This window comes from Micropterus dolomieu, linkage group LG09, assembly GCF_021292245.1.
Source record: "Micropterus dolomieu isolate WLL.071019.BEF.003 ecotype Adirondacks linkage group LG09, ASM2129224v1, whole genome shotgun sequence".
Taxonomy (NCBI): domain Eukaryota; kingdom Metazoa; phylum Chordata; class Actinopteri; order Centrarchiformes; family Centrarchidae; genus Micropterus; species Micropterus dolomieu.
Genome location: NC_060158.1, coordinates 21,959,274 through 21,976,493, shown reverse-complemented (window position 1 = coordinate 21,976,493; position 17,220 = coordinate 21,959,274). Strand labels below are relative to the sequence as shown.

The following is a 17,220-nucleotide window of genomic DNA, read 5'->3' as shown; positions in this document are numbered from 1 at the left end:
TACAAAATTTGCTTTCCTATTGTCAAGAAAAAATGAGATTCTGCTAAATTGTTTAAAGGAGGCTGACATAAAACATGCAGTATTAACATCAACAAAATCTGCCAGTCTTATGTGTGTATTGCAAGTGAGTGAGGGAGACAAAGGGTGGCATGTCAGTACAATAAAAACATTTTCTTTCACAATATTCACTGCAGATTGTATGCTTCTATATTTACATATCTTTATATATATATATAAATACATATATATTCATTTATATATGTATATATAAATATACTGTAAACTGTGTTCAAAGGAAACCTCCACATATAGCTGGTTAGGCACATGTAGTTGGTTCTAAAGAGGATATACAGGGAGGGGATACAGCAGTATATGTTTGAACCACAGACAGATATACAGTAGGCCTAAGGAGGATCATACTTGGCAATTAAGACTCTTGCCAGTCATACCCTGTGAACCTGACCCATCACTCACAAACTTAAGATAATAATCATTTGAAATTCTTTTTCACATGTGCTGAGTCAGGATATGTCACACAGCTGTAGTATCACACAATGCTATAATCTATCATAGTAATACTGTAGTATTTCACATTTGATATATGCTGTTGTACACAATACTGTACTCAATAGTCTCTACTAATCTAGAAATGTAGATTATACTATAAAATATACATCTCCCATTAAAATATCCCATTTTGCCAACACATTCCATCCAAATGTTAGAAAAAAAACAACAAAAAAAAAAACAGGTCATGCTAAAAGATTCTTATAGTTTTTTGTCTTTAAAACATCTGATTTGGATTTGTAGTATTCATTGGGCTTCATCGCACGTCCCTAATGACAAACAGCCCTTCATACACACACACACACACACACACACACACACACACACACACACACACACACAAACCAATATGCACCATCCATTCAAAATACTTCATTTAGAAATATCTATTCTATAAATGCGTATATGAGAACCCCTCAGAATTTTTAAAATCATGCTACACTTCTGTTTAGTGGAAACACCAGATAGTATGATTTCAAGAATTAAATAAAGAGGAAGGGAAAAGAACACATAGCAGAGTGTAATGCCAACAGGTGATACTTAATCTCACATGATTACCAAACACTAGTTGCCTCTTTTCTATCACTTCACAACTGATGGGTTTCCTCTGATGACTCTTTGGAAGGGGTGTGGAGGGAGCTACATTGAATAATATGACTTCTTTCTTTTTCTTTCGATCAGAGAAAACATTCCTTCTTTTATCAGTGGTGTGTGAAATTGAGAGGATTGAGTTCGGCAAGTGGATTCTGCTGAAGAGCTCCCCCCCGCCCCCTTTTACTTTGTGATCCACTATTTTATCTTCTCAATTATGCAAACATATCATGGGAAAGTCCACTCTGAAAAAAACGTAATAAAGAAACTGATCTTCTTTCATGGCTGTTTCATCAGGACATCTGTTTATTCCTGACTGAGGTGAAAAGAGCGCTCTTGTCGACAGTCGTTGGTTTGGGTCCTCATTTGACCACTTGGTGGTGCTATAGTCTCACAGTGAAATGGGGGCCTTCTCAGTAAAGTTCTGACAAGCCATCAAAATATATTTCCTTAAAATTCCCAGCAACCCCACCCCTGACCACTTCAGAGAGACTACATAAAAAGCAAACAGCTCTGTGTTTTTGTCGGTGATGCTCTCGGGCAGTCAAGTCAGCGATGCTACACCGCAAAAGCTCCTTTTGGCAAATATGAGTGTGCACACTATGTACAAATAGCACTTGCACATTCAAACAGCCCCACTGCTGAGGGTTCTCGATGGAAATGCGGGACGTGAGGAATGAAGGAAAGAGACAGAAAATTGTTTCATATTCTTTTACTGGGTGCCATGGTGGACAGATGGCACCTGGGTGAAAGGAGCCAGCTGTAGTTAACTTAGTATGCTTGGAGAATGTTCTTTGGGGATTGCCAACCATCTGACTTTAAGGGCATTTAAACTGATGGTGAGAAATTAATCCATGTTTATTCATCCATACTAGTAGCATTAGTGAAGAGTGTGGTTAAAACTTAGTTATTTCTGTTGCAAATGGCATTCTGGAGATGGTAACAGGGGGTCCATAGGAAGATGTGTCATCCCCCATCTCCACAGAGGTTTTGTGCCTGTTAAGCCCTTTATTTTCAATGATGGAGAAGCACTAGATGAACACGCACAGGCATGCTACTACTGCGTGAACCTCCGCTGACTACTGTTATAAAAGTGTGACTTTTTCTTGTTTGTTGTCAGCCAAAAAAGAAATTCAGAGAATTATTTAAAAAAGTCTACAACTCATATCTGCTAGCTACCATTTCAGGCCTCTGTATCAGTAAAATTTCAAGACACTAAAATGACTGTCATTGCTTGTATAATGCAAAGACAAGTGATTTTGAAGTCGTGGAAAGTGAAGTGATGGAAATGCTGGAAGGGAGGGTAGCGGATAAACAGCAGTGACCCGCAGAAGATCCCAAACTGGGCTCAGAGAAAGACTGAGATTGGTACGCACGTCAGCTTTGCTGGGGTGAGGGTAAGTGAGGAGGGTGAGTGGGAAACAGCTCAGGCTTGTGCTCAGAGTCGAGTCTGGGCTTCGGGGATGTAGATCTCGATGCTGTCTGCGCTCTCTGTGGCCGAGTTCTGCCTGAAGGAGGCAGTGCGCTTGGTCTGCAACAGCCTCCTCCTCGCTTCTGTCCTCTGACGGTCCCCGAGGTCCAGGGACTTCTCCCTGATGGGTAAGGTATGTCCCCCAATGCGAGGCACCACCAGGCCCCCCGACCCACCTCCAGCGCCCCCATCCCCGACACTATCGGCCCGGAGGCTGCCACTCACCCCACCTGCTGGCTTCTTTGGTAAGGGAGGAGGAAGCTTCTTATCCTCCTAGCCCGGCGATGGTGACGTAGATGTAAGATGAAACGGACAGTGGATTCATCATGTCGGATGGTGAAAAAAATATGGTTTCATGTGGTTGTACGAAAGGGATCCCATGCAAAAAAAAGTGGAGATATTGGGAGAAACAAAGAGAATGACAAACCAAAGAGTAAACCACCAACAGAAAGGGTAAAATTCAAGTGAGAAGAAGAATCACGGGCAGAGACATGACAGACAAATAACCAAAATTGATTTTAAAAAAAGTCAGCGAAAAAGTATCTCAGCATGCATCGGGCATCAGGTGACGTAAAAGGAAATGAAATGGGAGAAGAAAAGGTAAACAAAGATAATGTAAAAAGAAAAAGAAGAAAAGAGAAAGAATTGTTAGTTTGTTATCAAGAATAATGTAGTCGATCAGTGAGTTTATAGACAATACTATAACAGACAAGTACTTTCTTCTGTCTGACCAGCTGCAATAAATGCACAAATGCTGATATGCATTTAGATTTCTAGCAGTTTAAGACTCCACCGTCTCGTGGGCAGCTCAGCTCAGTTCCTCTTGCTGTTCACAGCTTGCAAAGGCTTGGAGGGCACGACTCTTCTGCACACTGCCATCTTAGCTCTGGGGGAGTGATGTAGGGAAACCAGGGCTGTTTGGACCCCTAGGCCTCTCACCTTCTTTTCAGGTGGGAGTCTCCAATTAGAATCCTTGAGCCTCTGGAGGTCCTGAAACCTGACCCTGACGTCCTCTATGTTGAGTTGGAGCAGGTCCCAAAAGCCTGCCAGGTCCTGAGAGGTGGGCTGGGGGTATGCTGATGGGTCCTGGGTGGGCAGGGAGAAGGGACATGACATGGGATAGGAGACAAAGTAATATACTGTATCAGGATCTGCGAAAAAGAGAAAGACAACTAAAATAAATAGGATCAATTTCTGCAGGTGTTTTTGCAGCCAAGCTAATTTTGCCTTTAGCATGTGAATCTTGGCAAAACCATGCACCATATGTAATGTGTGTTGTCATGATTTTGCACACAATCATACACACTCACCACACTTTGCTGGCAGAGGCGGAAGAACTGCTGGACTTTCTGAGACATGAGCATCTGGGCACTGCCAACTGCATTTCGAATCAGCTCAAGAACTAGGGAGGAAACAGCACATCAGTCATTTTTAGAAATCCAAGAATTATTCATTGTTTATCTTTGTCTCCTTTCAGTCCTCCTCCCAAACTCACTCTCCTCTGGCAGTTCGTTCTCCTCTGCCTCTGTTTCCATGTTCTGGCACCAGCCCTCCATCCTCTCCACCTCCGTTTGCAGGAGACGTAAGAAGAACTCTCCATCTCTCATGCAGGGTGAGGCTCGGCCCGAGTCGGGCAGGCTCCGGGGGCCCTCCAGGGACGGTGTCCCTGCCCAGGCTCTCTCAGAGGTGATGGGCAGAGGTGAGTGGGAACGTGGAGGCAAGTGTGGGTGCTGGTGTGGCCGTGGGTCTGCTGGGCAGGCCTCAGTAGTATAGCCACTCTGGATCATGTCCTGTGTTAACATAAAAAAACCACATGGTATTGGGAGCATAAGTAACTGGTACACGTTATCTTAAATCCCCATGTCTTAGTCTAATAGCAATTAATTTGTTCATAAGGAATGGCTGAACCTCTTCCTTCTAATACCTACATCCAGCCAGTGTGATGACATTTTGGACCTAATATCTCAACATATTATATTTTTACATTAAAAATATTAAATGCTTGATATATCTAAAAATGTTTTATCTTTTTAAAAGATATTTTTCTTCTCTTCAATAGTTCTATGTAACTTCCCACTTAAGCTAGACTAGTTTGAGCATTACTTTGTGTATTGGCCAAGTATAAAGGAATAGAAAAATGCGTATTTTCTTTCTTGCTAAGAATAAGAGGTTAATACTAATCTCGTCTGGAAACAGCTAGTCTGGCTCTGTCCAAAGGTAGCAAATCAGCCTACCAGCATCTGTAAAGCCTAATTAACACGCTATATCCCGTTTGTTTGATTCCTTCAAAAACAGTAAATGACAATTTGTGTCCAGGCTAGCCCCCTGTTTCCAGTCTTTGTGTAACAGAGTCAAATACTGTATGTAATATTATAATTACTCAATATTCTATGTAAATAGTCATCACCTAACATGTTAGACCTCAGTTTGTGATTTATATTCTATACCCCAACGTTCACTTTCAGGGGATGGCTCCATATAAATGGGGTCTCCCACTTTTACCTTTTCCCTTTTGTTCTACTTCATGGAAAGGGTAAGCTGCATTGTGGCCATACAATTGTGCGAATTGTGTTTTAGCCCGCTAGCTTAAACTTGTGTGGTATACTAATAATTTCCTGTGTCATTTAACTTGTGTAGGGGAAGAAGTTGTAAAGTGACAATTGACTGAAGGATTTTGTATTTATATCTGTTGTCAGAGAGAGAGAATTATGGAAGCCTAAGCAGCCATCCATTAAAATTAATTTTTTACTCCGTTTTCCCAGGATAACAGGATCATTGTCTCGTGATCTCTAGATACTAAAGCAGTAGTTTAACACAGGGGTTGGCAGGAACGTTATTTCAGTGAGATTTTCAATGTCACTCTTTAGCTCAGTTGGTAGAGTGCAGGACTCATAGGACTGACTTTTTAAAATCTTTTTCATAATCCTCTTCAACAAAGTTCTTATGAAGAGACTGTTGCTGGACTGTGTGCATCCCAGCGATTGATCCACATCCATCAACCTATGGACTTTTCATTTCCCCATCATTCACAGGCAGAGGATATTCCTCCGCTTCTCATTCAGGAGAATCCATTTAATGTTATACATTTCCTGACGGCTATTTCCGAACCTTTGAAATAGCCATTGGGAAATGTGTGATTGGATTCCCCTGAATCTCTTCATAACAACTTTGTTGAAGAGGATATTAAAAAACAAAAGAAGAAAAAAAAAGTTGTTAGAAGCAGGAGTCAAACACACAATCCTTAGATTACAAGCCCTGTGCTCTACCAACTGAGTGAACTAGTGACACTGATAAGCTATCTGAAATTACCGTAAAGAAACGCACCAGCCAATTCAGCTATGGTTTGTTATCTCAAGATCACGAAAAAAATATCCCGTTATCACAGGAAAACGGAGGAAAAAAATCTTTGAATGGATGGCCGCTTAGGGCTTCCATAGAGAATAAATGGAGACCATCTCTAAAGATATCCTGGTCTGAGTCCCTACTTCAAAACACGCAAGAAACCACTGGTTACATTTGTGCTAAGCTATGCCACGTGTCTCCTTGCTGTGGATTAAATTTTTACAAGACACGTAAGAGAGTTGTGTTGATGTTCTTATCTCTCAGCAAGATGTCAGCAAAATAAAAACTATTCTTTTAAAAGGTACCGGTAGAATATGTTATTGTCTTTGGAAATGTTTTATGGGGAACAAAATGCATTCAACACCTATGACAGGTTTCAAGCATACACATGCTGTGTTTTGGCGGGAACACTGAATGTAGTTTACAAGAACCTTTAATCAAGGAGGACTCAGGACAAACATTTTGCGCATCACTTCAGGCCTACCTCTCTGTAGGCCCATTGTCCCTGTGTGTGGACGGTGCGGTGGCACTCTGTAAACTGGCTGGCTGACTCTGGCTCTGACGAGTGCCTTTGGAAGGAACAGCCAAACTGGAGACTCTTGTCCTGTGTTGGCACGGCGATGCTGAGCCCCTGGAAGCCCTCAGGGTCCAGGTCTGCCTGCACGCTCGCTGTCACGCTGTTGGAGCGCTTGAAACGAGCCCGCCTGCAAAACAGGGAGTCACAGCAGGCCCAGAGCCTTCCAGTCATACAGAGTATCACATGCAAAAGCCTTTCTGAAATGATGCTATGCCTCATTCCTATTGGAGCAGTGATAGTCATGCTATCACTGCAGTCACTACTACTCACTCGATTGTGATAAGCCCTGCTAAATCCTCTGGCATATGACGCACCAGTGTGTGCAAATGTCATATCGATGGACTCAGTGATGAGTGTTTACTCTATTACAAGTTTATAGCCCACCTCCCTTCATCCTCCTTTGCCGTCTGATAAGGTGTGAGGTGTGACTCAGATTTCCATCCTCACACTTCTTCTGTCTTTGTCCCCCGACGTCACACTGTCACCCTTGATGATTGCAGGAGGCGGGGGACATTGTTAACAAGTGCATAATCACGCACTGCTCTGGGTTTGGGAGTATGTGATGTTGTGAATGCTTGCATGCATGCGTGTGAATCTGACCCGTAAGCGATGCTGGATATAATTAGGAGAAGGGCTGTATCACGTGTGAAAGTCATGGCGAGGGTATGATTTGCAGTAGTCATAGTTACAGTTGAAAAACAAGACATTCTTGGAACAAAGTGTTACTGAGTTCAAGCTGTGATGTCTGATGAAATGTTAAATGAAATAATAGGATCTAGCCTAGAAATCAACCAAAGATGGTTGCACTGTTGGGCGCCCAGGAGATAAAGACCTTTCAAATTATGTATTAAAATTATTCACATAAATTGCTGTGCAAAGACCAAAAGCTCCTGATGAAGCCACATATTTGGGGCAAAGATAAATGAGTAAATAAACAAATGCACATCTTAGTTTGCAAGCTTGTGTTCATAATTAAGGCAAGTTAAATATCAGGCAAAATAAACACACTTCAAGGTGAGATGAGATTTCAAAGATAAATACTTTCCCCCTGCTTTGACTTTTAGTTGTTTAGCTGTTTAGTTACCTTTTGTCATCTTCCACTTGGACGCCTATAGAGTGGACCTCTGTAAGTCCTTTGCCCTCTGCGTCTGAATCTGACAGAGTCTCTGAGCTGTCCACCTGGAACAGAAGAAGCCACAAAGCACCACAGTCAGAACGCTGAGGTATTTACTGAAACACACACCCTAATGACGTCATACACAAGTGGAATAAAAGGAATAGTTAGACAGTTTGGTAAATATGCTCATTAATTTCACTCTACATTTCTCTACAAAATAAAACTATGAAAGTAGCTTTTCTTACAAATGAATAATTCTTATAATTTCTCAAAATGTCCAACTGTTTATGAACCTTGTGTGATTGGGAATGTATTTTAATTAGTGCTGATAGGTCATTGCTGATTAGTAAATTGATGTTTTAGTTAATCAACAGGAAAATTTGCAATAGCAATTTTCAGAATTGTTTCAAGTAAAAATGCTAAATCCTTTTCTGGTTTGAGTTTCTCAAATGTGATGATTTGCTGCTTGTGTCTTGTTTTATAGCTCTGGATCTCAAAAAGTTAAACAAAAAAAAATAAGAATAAAAAAATAGCCCCAGATTTATTTATCTTCATTCCGATCATGAATTAAAGCCCTTGAAAATAATATGATATCGTTGGGTTCTCTGTACGAGCCGCACATCACTTTTTACTTAACGCTAACGTCACTCAGCTTGCCGGCATTTTGAGTGAGCATGAGAGAAGACACTACTCCAGGATGCTTCCCTATGAAGCGGCTGTGAAATGCACTTGCTGAGGTGCTGAAGTTAACATTTGTGTGGATTTGTGGTGAGATTTCTGCCTGATCAGAAGTGTTCAGTTAGTTTTCCTCCTCCTTGTCTTATCCAGTAGGCTACAGTACCAAACAGTTCTGTGTCTGTCAGACGGTCTTAAGGGGATATCAGCAGAGCAATAACTTAGGCTAGATTTTTATAAAACATTATGACTGTTTTCTCATTAGATTGCGACTTTATTCTCATAATATTACAACTCTGACTCGACATGTCAGAGAAGGCAGATGTGGGAGAGATTCTGATTGTACAGAAAGTTTCGAACATGAGCAGAAAACTTGCTGAAACACAGAAGCTATTAAAGTCCAAGGGTTTCTAAATGTATCAAAATTAATTAATTTATTATTGAAGTGAAGAGGCGCCACATGCACATTTAACGATGTTACTCTAATCAGTCATGTCTACATGTGTGTTGACTCAGCAGGGATGATATTAAGAAAAGTTGATCTACAGAAGAATACATATTGGAAAGACAGAATCTCTGAGAGCCTTACTGCATTATATTTTTATATTTTGAATAGAGTGAATAGAGTGAAATGGAAGGTGTAAAAGACCTGGTGATGATTCAGTTAGACACATGGCATGGCAGCAAATGAGACAGCTGATAGAGTTGCTGTGAGTTTTGTTGTGGATAGATAAAAATAGAGGTTGTTTACTGTTGCTTTGAAGACTTTGGTTTGGTTAGGCAGGGCTTTCTTCGGCTGTGCTGCTGTGTGTGGGGATGGTAGGTGGGGTGCCATTAGCAGGTGAAAATGTGAGGATTTTTGGGCTGGGCTAAGCCCGCAAGAACCTAAAAATGCTCTTGTTTTGCACTATGCACTGTTGGTCACACCCACCGAGCAATTCAAAGACTTGTGATGAACATTTTTCACAATTTTCTGACATTTTTTAGACTAAAAGATTGAATTATTCATTGAAAAAAATAATCAGACAGGAATATATGTCTGATAGAGTAAAATGTCCTTTCTCACCTGCACAGCTATGGATGGCCTCCACTTTCTTCCACCGCGTCCATCGTCCTGCCCCCCAGCTTTACTCAGCACTATGCTGTTCTGAGGCAGAGAGGCTGACTTTCCCAGGCTGCCCCCAACCCTGCCGTCTCTCTCTCTTGCCGGCCTTGGTGGCCCCTCCAGCAGACTGTCAGCCGAGCTGCTGTGTTTGGCCCTCACCCCGACTCCCGGGCCACCTCCGTAGGGCACCAGCTCCCTTGAACCTCTGACTCCATCTAGGCTCTCTGCCGAGTTACTGTGCTGTCGAGAACGTCCAGGTCCCGTGGCGGTGTAGTAGCCTCCTCTGGAGGAGCGACCAGAGGGGCCATCGGAACTGCCCAGGTCCACAGAGTTGCTGTGCATCTTGGTGCGCCCAGGGCCCGAGCTTGAGGCCAGCTGTCCGCTGCTCTGGAAGTAGGCATCCTGGGTTGACTCTGTGCTGCTCTGGGCTCGCACCGAGAGCGAAGACTTGGACATGCGAGGTGGGAGTGGGGGAGGAGCACCTTTACGATAAGGAAAGACTGAAGTGTGAGAAGAGCGGGAGAAAGGAAGACAGAGGCATAGTGGGCTGTTAAAAGAAACATGGGTACTATATCAACAGGGAAAAGGGGGGGGGGATACTTACAAAAGGGACAGACTGGGAGGAGGAGGTGAAAGGAAAGACAAAGCGTGAAAAGGAGGAAATGTGTTGATATAAGAGGGGCCGGACCAATGCAGAGAGAAAGAAAGAAAACAACAAAATCATTAAGAAATAATGCCGATGCAAGATGTGACAGAAAGCTTTATAAATGTAACTCAAAAGTACTATTTCTTCTCACCAAAAATCTGCCTTTGAGGCAGGGAGCGAAGTGATGGAAAAGACAGACATGACAGAAGTGACAAAAGAAAACCTCTTCTCTTGAGCTAACTTAACTCTGCTTCTTAAGGAGATAAAGCAATTTCCTGAGAGAAATACTAATATGAAAGGCACAGATTCTGTCTCTTCCTCCTCCCTCAAAGCTTCATTCAAATGAGTATGCACACACACACACACACACACACACACACACACACACACACACACACACACACACACACACACACACAGTTTATTTTCAGTGAATAAAGAATCAAACTTTAATGCATTTCTTTCCAAAGCATCTTCATCACCAGCCAGCTTGTCACAGTTTACAAAGACCCTAACCATGAAGCTCTAAGCCCTAGTATGGGAGCATGTAGGTGTGTGTTTTTGAGTTTGTGTACTGTGCGTGTGTGTTTGTAGCTGATGTATATGACACTTCACAGAAGCTTGACTAAGTATCGGGGGGGATTTGCTGGTCTGAGCTTAGAAATTTGAGTCCTGTTAGACATCAGTGTGGCTCTATAGTCCACTGTACAATAACAGACACACAAATCACAAATTACTGCAGATGTTCTGCATATTAGGTTTGAGCAAGTGCATAAAAGATAAATAAAAAAAAAATTCAGAAATAACTCCCCAGATGCACCAAAAATGTTTAAAATAAAGAGAAACACAGAGTAAGAAGGCAAAAGAATCACACCAGAAAGAGACTGTATACTGTATACTGACATGCAGAGAGGAAGAAAGAAGCAGCTGAGCTATCACCATAATCACGAGCAGCCTTCCTCCACCTATTACTGTGCCTGAGAAACCTGCTATCACACAGGGGAGGGTGATGGGAGAGATGAGATACAGAGACAATACAGAGATGACAGAGAACAAAGAGCATGCACAATAGCAGAATGCACATGTGTATGCCTGTAGCGTGCGCACACATCCAATCACACATACACAAACACAAGGAAAGTGCTGCAGAGGAGCAGAAGGCTTGGGTGAAAAAGTGAGATCATACCGACTGAAGGAGAACAATAAAAGGTTAAAAATTAAAAATGAATGCACCCATTGTATGCAGTTGTGAGGGTGTAAGGTTTGTGGATATGTGTGTGTGTGTGTGTGTGTGTATAAACGTGCTTTCGTTGAGGTAAGCAGACACAAGCTGTCATAAAATTTCCTCTCCCACCGGCTGTCCTACTGTGTCTCCCACCAGGTTGCCGCCACATGAAAAGACAACCACGCATCCTTCTAACACTCACACAGACGCCATAGGCATACATTTTTATTGGTATACCACACCACACGCATGCACACACTCACCAGCCCCGCCCTTGATGCTTCCCTGGGGGCCCGACATGGAGAAGACAGAGAGGCAGTCGTCGTCCTGGGAGCAGCCAGCCTGGATGGCGCGGACGTAGCTGTGGCTGCGGGTGCGAAACACACCTGGAAGATCCAGGGCCTCGACAGCTTGAGACTCCACCTCACCGAACATGGTCTCACACACCGCCTCAAACTGACGGTTCAACGAGTCTCCCAGCTGAAGGACGAGAGGGAGGGTGAGAGAGGGGACACATTGCTGTGGTCAAGACAAAATACAATACAGCATTCACACAACTAAACCACATTATTATTTACCTGTGAGCTGGTCAGAGAGCGGGTGTAACTACGAGTGCGGGCTTGGGGTTTAGGTGTAGTTCGGCTGTTGGGGTAGGAGTCTGTACACTGCTTACATGAGTACCTGAAATAAACAAATAATACACATAATCAGCTTTACTGACGACTGTAACAACTATCGTGTATAACGACACAGCTATTTCTTACTTAGAAATAACTCCTTAGTTATATCCTGGCTGTAAAATCTTCAGCCAGTTGCAGTGCTATTTTTATCAAAGACTCGTGTTTGTAACATTCCACAACACACAGTACACCATCTGGTTAACCACAACTATCAAATAAAATGTCAGTGAGTCATATTCTATGACTATTGCCAGCTGGAGTCATTTTGAGTGTTGTAATGCTGCATTGCCGCTTCAAATGGGAAAAACTGCAATGAATCATGTTATAACTATAACTTGTTAATCTTTTTGATCATTCTGAACATCTGAGTAAATGTATTTTTCATGCTGGTTATGCAGACATACAGTTAAATCTGTCTAACAACAAATCCCAAGTTCCTGAGGAGCTTGCCTATATGAAGGTATCCACTACTGAACATATTATAAGGACATGGATGCTACTTTTCTATTTTTTCTTGTTAATAATTGGACTGTGGTGATGAGATCTAAAGGTTTGATATATTAATGTTTGCTCCATTGCACTGATTCAATATTAGCATTTGTTGTCTCTCAAAATAATCATCATTGTAGTTCACAGTTGTCATCTCTGAATGAGTGATGACGATTTAAATGTTACCAAAAAATGTCACAGAATATCTTAAGGGGGCACCAACACCAATGTTACACACAATTGTCCTCAGCCTGTGAAAACAGTGACATAATATCCTCTGTGACTGTGGTGTCACCAGGGTTATCCCCGCTTGAAGAGTACACATGTAAAACGCGTGGTTTGCTTTAGAAACTGAATGTGTGAAGTTTGCAAGACACGGGGTCTAATGCGAGATGCGTTTTATATGCATTGTGGGAAATGTAGTCTCTCAACTTTACTCTGTAGTTTGTTGTATGTCTTAGTCTGTTATCATGTTTCTTGTTGTCTATGTTTAATTATTCTTTCATTTGGTTTGTTTGTCTTTGTGCCTGGTTTTATGGTGTTGTTGGGACTGTGTTGTTGTCCTGCGTCTTCCGTCTGTTTTAATCACAAGACCCACTCCCTACAGGAGGCCTTTGTCTCCTGCCAGGCCGTTATTGTAAATAAGAAACAGTTCTTAATTAACTTGCCTGGTGAAATAAAGGTATTTTAGACATGCAATATTAAATTGCTAGCATGTCCCCTTTAAGTACTTAAACGTTCTGAATATATTTTTACTGTTTTACTGTCTGTACTGTCAACCCATAGTTTGCACCCAGGACCTTTACACCAACAATGAAAGGATATTAAAGGCATGACTTTCTAGTGCTCAACTATAAATTAGAATCATGCAAAATGCCCTTCCATGCCAAAATGGAGCAAACAGGTTTTCTACAGAACCACTAAATGGGTATAGTTAGTGATCTAACTACAGCTAACTTGTACTGTCCTTGCTAGCACTAGAATAAAAGCCAGCTGATTTTCAAAAAGAGTATTTCAACACACTCCATTTGTGACTTTTGACCTTTGATCCATGCTGATAGCTCGTCTAAAGGCATCCCTCTGGGCAATCAGGGTAGACTTAGGCGAGGCTTTTGGGCTGGTGTCTGAGTCAGCACTGTCATCGTCGCCCATGGCCTTGATGTAGCTGCCGCTCCGCATGCGACGGCATGGAATCTCCCCTCCACTGTCGGCTGCACCGCCACCGCAATATCCACCTCCCCAGTCTTCTGACGGGACCTGAGACACAACAGCATTCAAACTTACATTTGCATAGTCACAGGTAAGTAGAAAAAAGGTGGAGGAGGATTAATCTACAACACAACGTGAGTATAAGTGTGCAACCATGTGGAGTATACATGGTCAAACTCGGTTTAGTAAGACTTTCTATAAATGGGTTAAACACATTAAAATTAGTTAAAAGTAAGTATGCATTCTTCTTCTACACCAACTGTTAAGGGAAAAGCAGTTGATCACAATGTGAATTAATTAGTGTTGAGATATTGAAGATGTTATCACTGCACTGTTGGCAGCCTCCTCCCAATATCTGTTATTAAAGTCAAATGACTTCTCAAAAAAGAAATATATTTCATCACTGAAATATATTTTGCACCTCGAACAGAAGGACAGGGATGAATCAGACATACAGTCATGGCACACGTGCGCCCAGTGTAAAGCCAACACACTGGATAGCTCAAGCATGCTCATGTACACGATGACAGCACACACCCACAAACACACACACACACACACACACACACATGCAGATAATATATGCATACATGGGAGTTAAAGAAAGAGAGAAAAGGACAAAGGGACTTACAGAAAGAGAGAAACTCTGACAGCTGGAGAAACACTGACACAGAGAAGGAAAAACAACATAAGCTAGAAGCCGACGGACAGAGAGAAAATAAACCAATGCATGAAAAGGCAGGTATACATGCAGGGTGGACAGACACACAGCAAAGGTGGCAGAAAGAGAGACGGGCATATGTACAGGGTGACAAAACAAGAAACAGAGAAGATGAGACATAAGTGTGCAGTAATGAATGAGTGAATGGATGAGAGTCTGATGGGAAAACAAAAGGAAAAACACACACAGGAGCACAGTCGAGACAAGAAACTCAAGAGGAAGACATCACAAAGAGAATAGATAGGTTGCAATGAAATGAAACAAAAACTTTACATTGACAGGATCCCACTGTGGCCATCAAATCGTGTAAAATAAGGATGATAGACTCTTTCAAATGTTACCTCTGGTCTATTCATAGGTGGTGACTTATTTTGTAACGCTTTCAGATTTGCCCTGACTTGCCTGAAATACACCTCTTAAATTCAATGATATTCCAAAAAGTTCCACCGTTTGTGGGGAACCTGACCAATGAAAAACAGATAGCCAGGCTGCTATGAAGAGACACAATGAAACACATCACATTTCCTGTCTTTAAAGCAGCATTAGTCAGCGGGACAACTCAAAAGCCAACATCTAACATTTAATTACCTTAAATCAAATAAGCTGCTGTGGCGTATGTGTTCACGAGCAATGACCTCCGGCAAACAAAGAGCAACATCAGCACCCTTTTGGAGTTGTGTTTCTGGCCAACTGACATGTCACTTCCCTTTTAGCCCTGCTTTCATTTCCACCAGCTCATGAGAATAATTTCTGGCTAGCTGACTTTGTGTGTGTGGTTTTGATGCTTGGCAGGTAGCGTATGGTTGGTTTATTTGTGTGTTTTTTTTTTGCTGTTGCTGAAAACAGCTGCCTACTGCTGGAAATTGGTTTGATGTGATCAGATTAAATTAAACCCAGGGTTTAATTAGCATCACAGCAGATGAGGACACCTATTAACCTTGTACATAGAATTCTATTGTTATTAGGACCACTCGATGCAATATCTAAATATGCGTGTGTGTGTGTGTGTGTGTGTGTGTGTGTGTGTGTGTGTGTGTGTACCATTTGATCCCACTTTTTTCCAGTATGATGAAAGCTTGACACCATCTAACAGAAGGCAACAGCAGCTCCTTGTGCTGAAAGACCCCTCGATCTTTCCCTTTTTGCAAATACTGTGAGGTGTGTAGTCTCGCACAAGCATGTGACCAAATGAAAACACCTACACACATTAACACCCACACAAACCCACACACACACACACACATTTAAGGCCCCAGGGTTTGGCATCCAGTTGAGTGTGTGTTTTTAAGGTCATCACTTAAAAGATGATTCAGCCTAATCTCCCCATCCCCATGGCCTTCTACTATCTCTCTCATTTTCTCATCCTGCTCTTTCTCTCACGTTGCCCCTCGGCTACCATCACCTCCTTTATCTCTTTTCTATCCCTGAGCGTGCTTTGCTATCTCTGCATCCCTCTACCTTGCTGTTTCCTCCCTCTATCTTTGTCTCTCTCTCTCCCTCGCTGTTTCTGTCTTCATTTCACTCTCACTCCATACTCCCGTTTTTATCATTCCTTATCTATCAGACACAGGCTAAGGGGAAAGGAGAGGCTTAGGGAATGGAGAGCGCTGGGTTCTGATGCCGTGCATCGTGACTGGCGTTGACACCATGTGACAAATCCTCTCACATGTGCCTTTGCCTCTGACCACAATAATTCAGACTTGTGAAGATTCATAAATTTTTGATCCTTTCATTTTCATTTTGAGCTGCTTCACTTTGCATTTGTGGGGCGAATTTGAGCGATGACCAAGTGTAGACTTGTCAGTGTAAGATGTGAACACCGAAGTGACATATTACCATCTTTTGAATGTATATATTTAAATAGGGTGACCTGTTTTTACACAGCAGATACAGAGCAATGCCATCATTCATTTGGAGTCAAACTACACTATGAGAGCGGTGAGAGTTAAATAAATAGTGATGTTGCGGGCCATAAAACCAAAACAACGAGCTAAAAGAAGCTATAAAGCTCTGCAGAGTTGAGAGGAACTGCTGAGTTCGGCGTTAATACTCTGTGAGTTCATCTCCATAAGAGACCGCTTTCATATACAAGTAGACATGTTATCCATGATGCGTAGAAGAATATCTATAGCTGCTTTTAAGTCAGTTGTTGAATATCTTGTCTTTACACACTCTGTTTGCACATGTCTGGCACACTTCCGCTTCCAGAGAACAAAGATTCAGTTTGGAGCTGTTGCTTCTATATGGCAGACATGTGCTGCTGTCTGTCCCAAGGTGTAGGACTGGTGTTGTAGACCTGATCAGCTCTATATCTGCAGCTCCAGGAAGCTGTCTGCTCTGAAGCCATGGATCAATCTGGCTGACTTCAGCACATCTAAGCGCAGCACAAAATTCCCTCCACATGCTGTATGCCCTCTTCTCACAAAACTGCAAGTGACGCCTGGAGATATGAGAAAAGCTGCAGTGGGGAAGTTCATTTCGTGTCCTAAGGTGTGAATGTGATGGTAGCTTAAGGCACACAGTCAAATTTGTTTTGAATTCGTCCTTTTGGAAACACACGCGCGCACACACACACACACACACACACACAACTCTGCTCTCTCTGTCTCTTCTATCAGCAGACCCCAGCTGTGTCTAAAGGATGAGAGTTGGAAAAACACCAGGGACTCCCGTGGCTACCTGCTGTTTCCGTAGAAACACAGCCTGCATGACAGCTCTACCTCAGCACAGCTGTAGGTTTGAGCATGCTCGTCTGTGTGTGTGTGTGTGTGTGTGTGTGTGTGTGTGTGTGTGTGTGTGTGTGTG

The 17,220-nt window shown here is 42.4% G+C and overlaps 1 protein-coding gene across 2 annotated transcripts in view; it reads right to left on the bottom strand.

Annotated features, from left to right (window-relative positions):
• Positions 1 to 1,938: 1,938 nt before the first annotated feature.
• The window catches only part of dlgap3 (discs, large (Drosophila) homolog-associated protein 3), a 38,180-nt gene continuing 22,898 nt past the window's right edge, over positions 1,939 to 17,220 (bottom strand). For both annotated transcript variants that reach the window (XM_046059703.1, XM_046059702.1), the window contains exons 3-12: positions 13,528 to 13,742; positions 11,895 to 11,997; positions 11,580 to 11,796; positions 9,407 to 9,945; positions 7,633 to 7,727; positions 6,456 to 6,675; positions 4,125 to 4,419; positions 3,940 to 4,031; positions 3,569 to 3,715; positions 1,939 to 2,902 (exon numbers count right to left, since the gene is read on the bottom strand). In XM_046059703.1, coding sequence (XP_045915659.1) covers positions 2,597 to 2,902; positions 3,569 to 3,715; positions 3,940 to 4,031; positions 4,125 to 4,419; positions 6,456 to 6,675; positions 7,633 to 7,727; positions 9,407 to 9,945; positions 11,580 to 11,796; positions 11,895 to 11,997; positions 13,528 to 13,742 — 2,229 coding nt within the window. In that variant the 3' untranslated portion in view covers positions 1,939 to 2,596. The remainder of the gene's footprint in view (positions 2,903 to 3,568; positions 3,716 to 3,939; positions 4,032 to 4,124; positions 4,420 to 6,455; positions 6,676 to 7,632; positions 7,728 to 9,406; positions 9,946 to 11,579; positions 11,797 to 11,894; positions 11,998 to 13,527; positions 13,743 to 17,220) is intronic.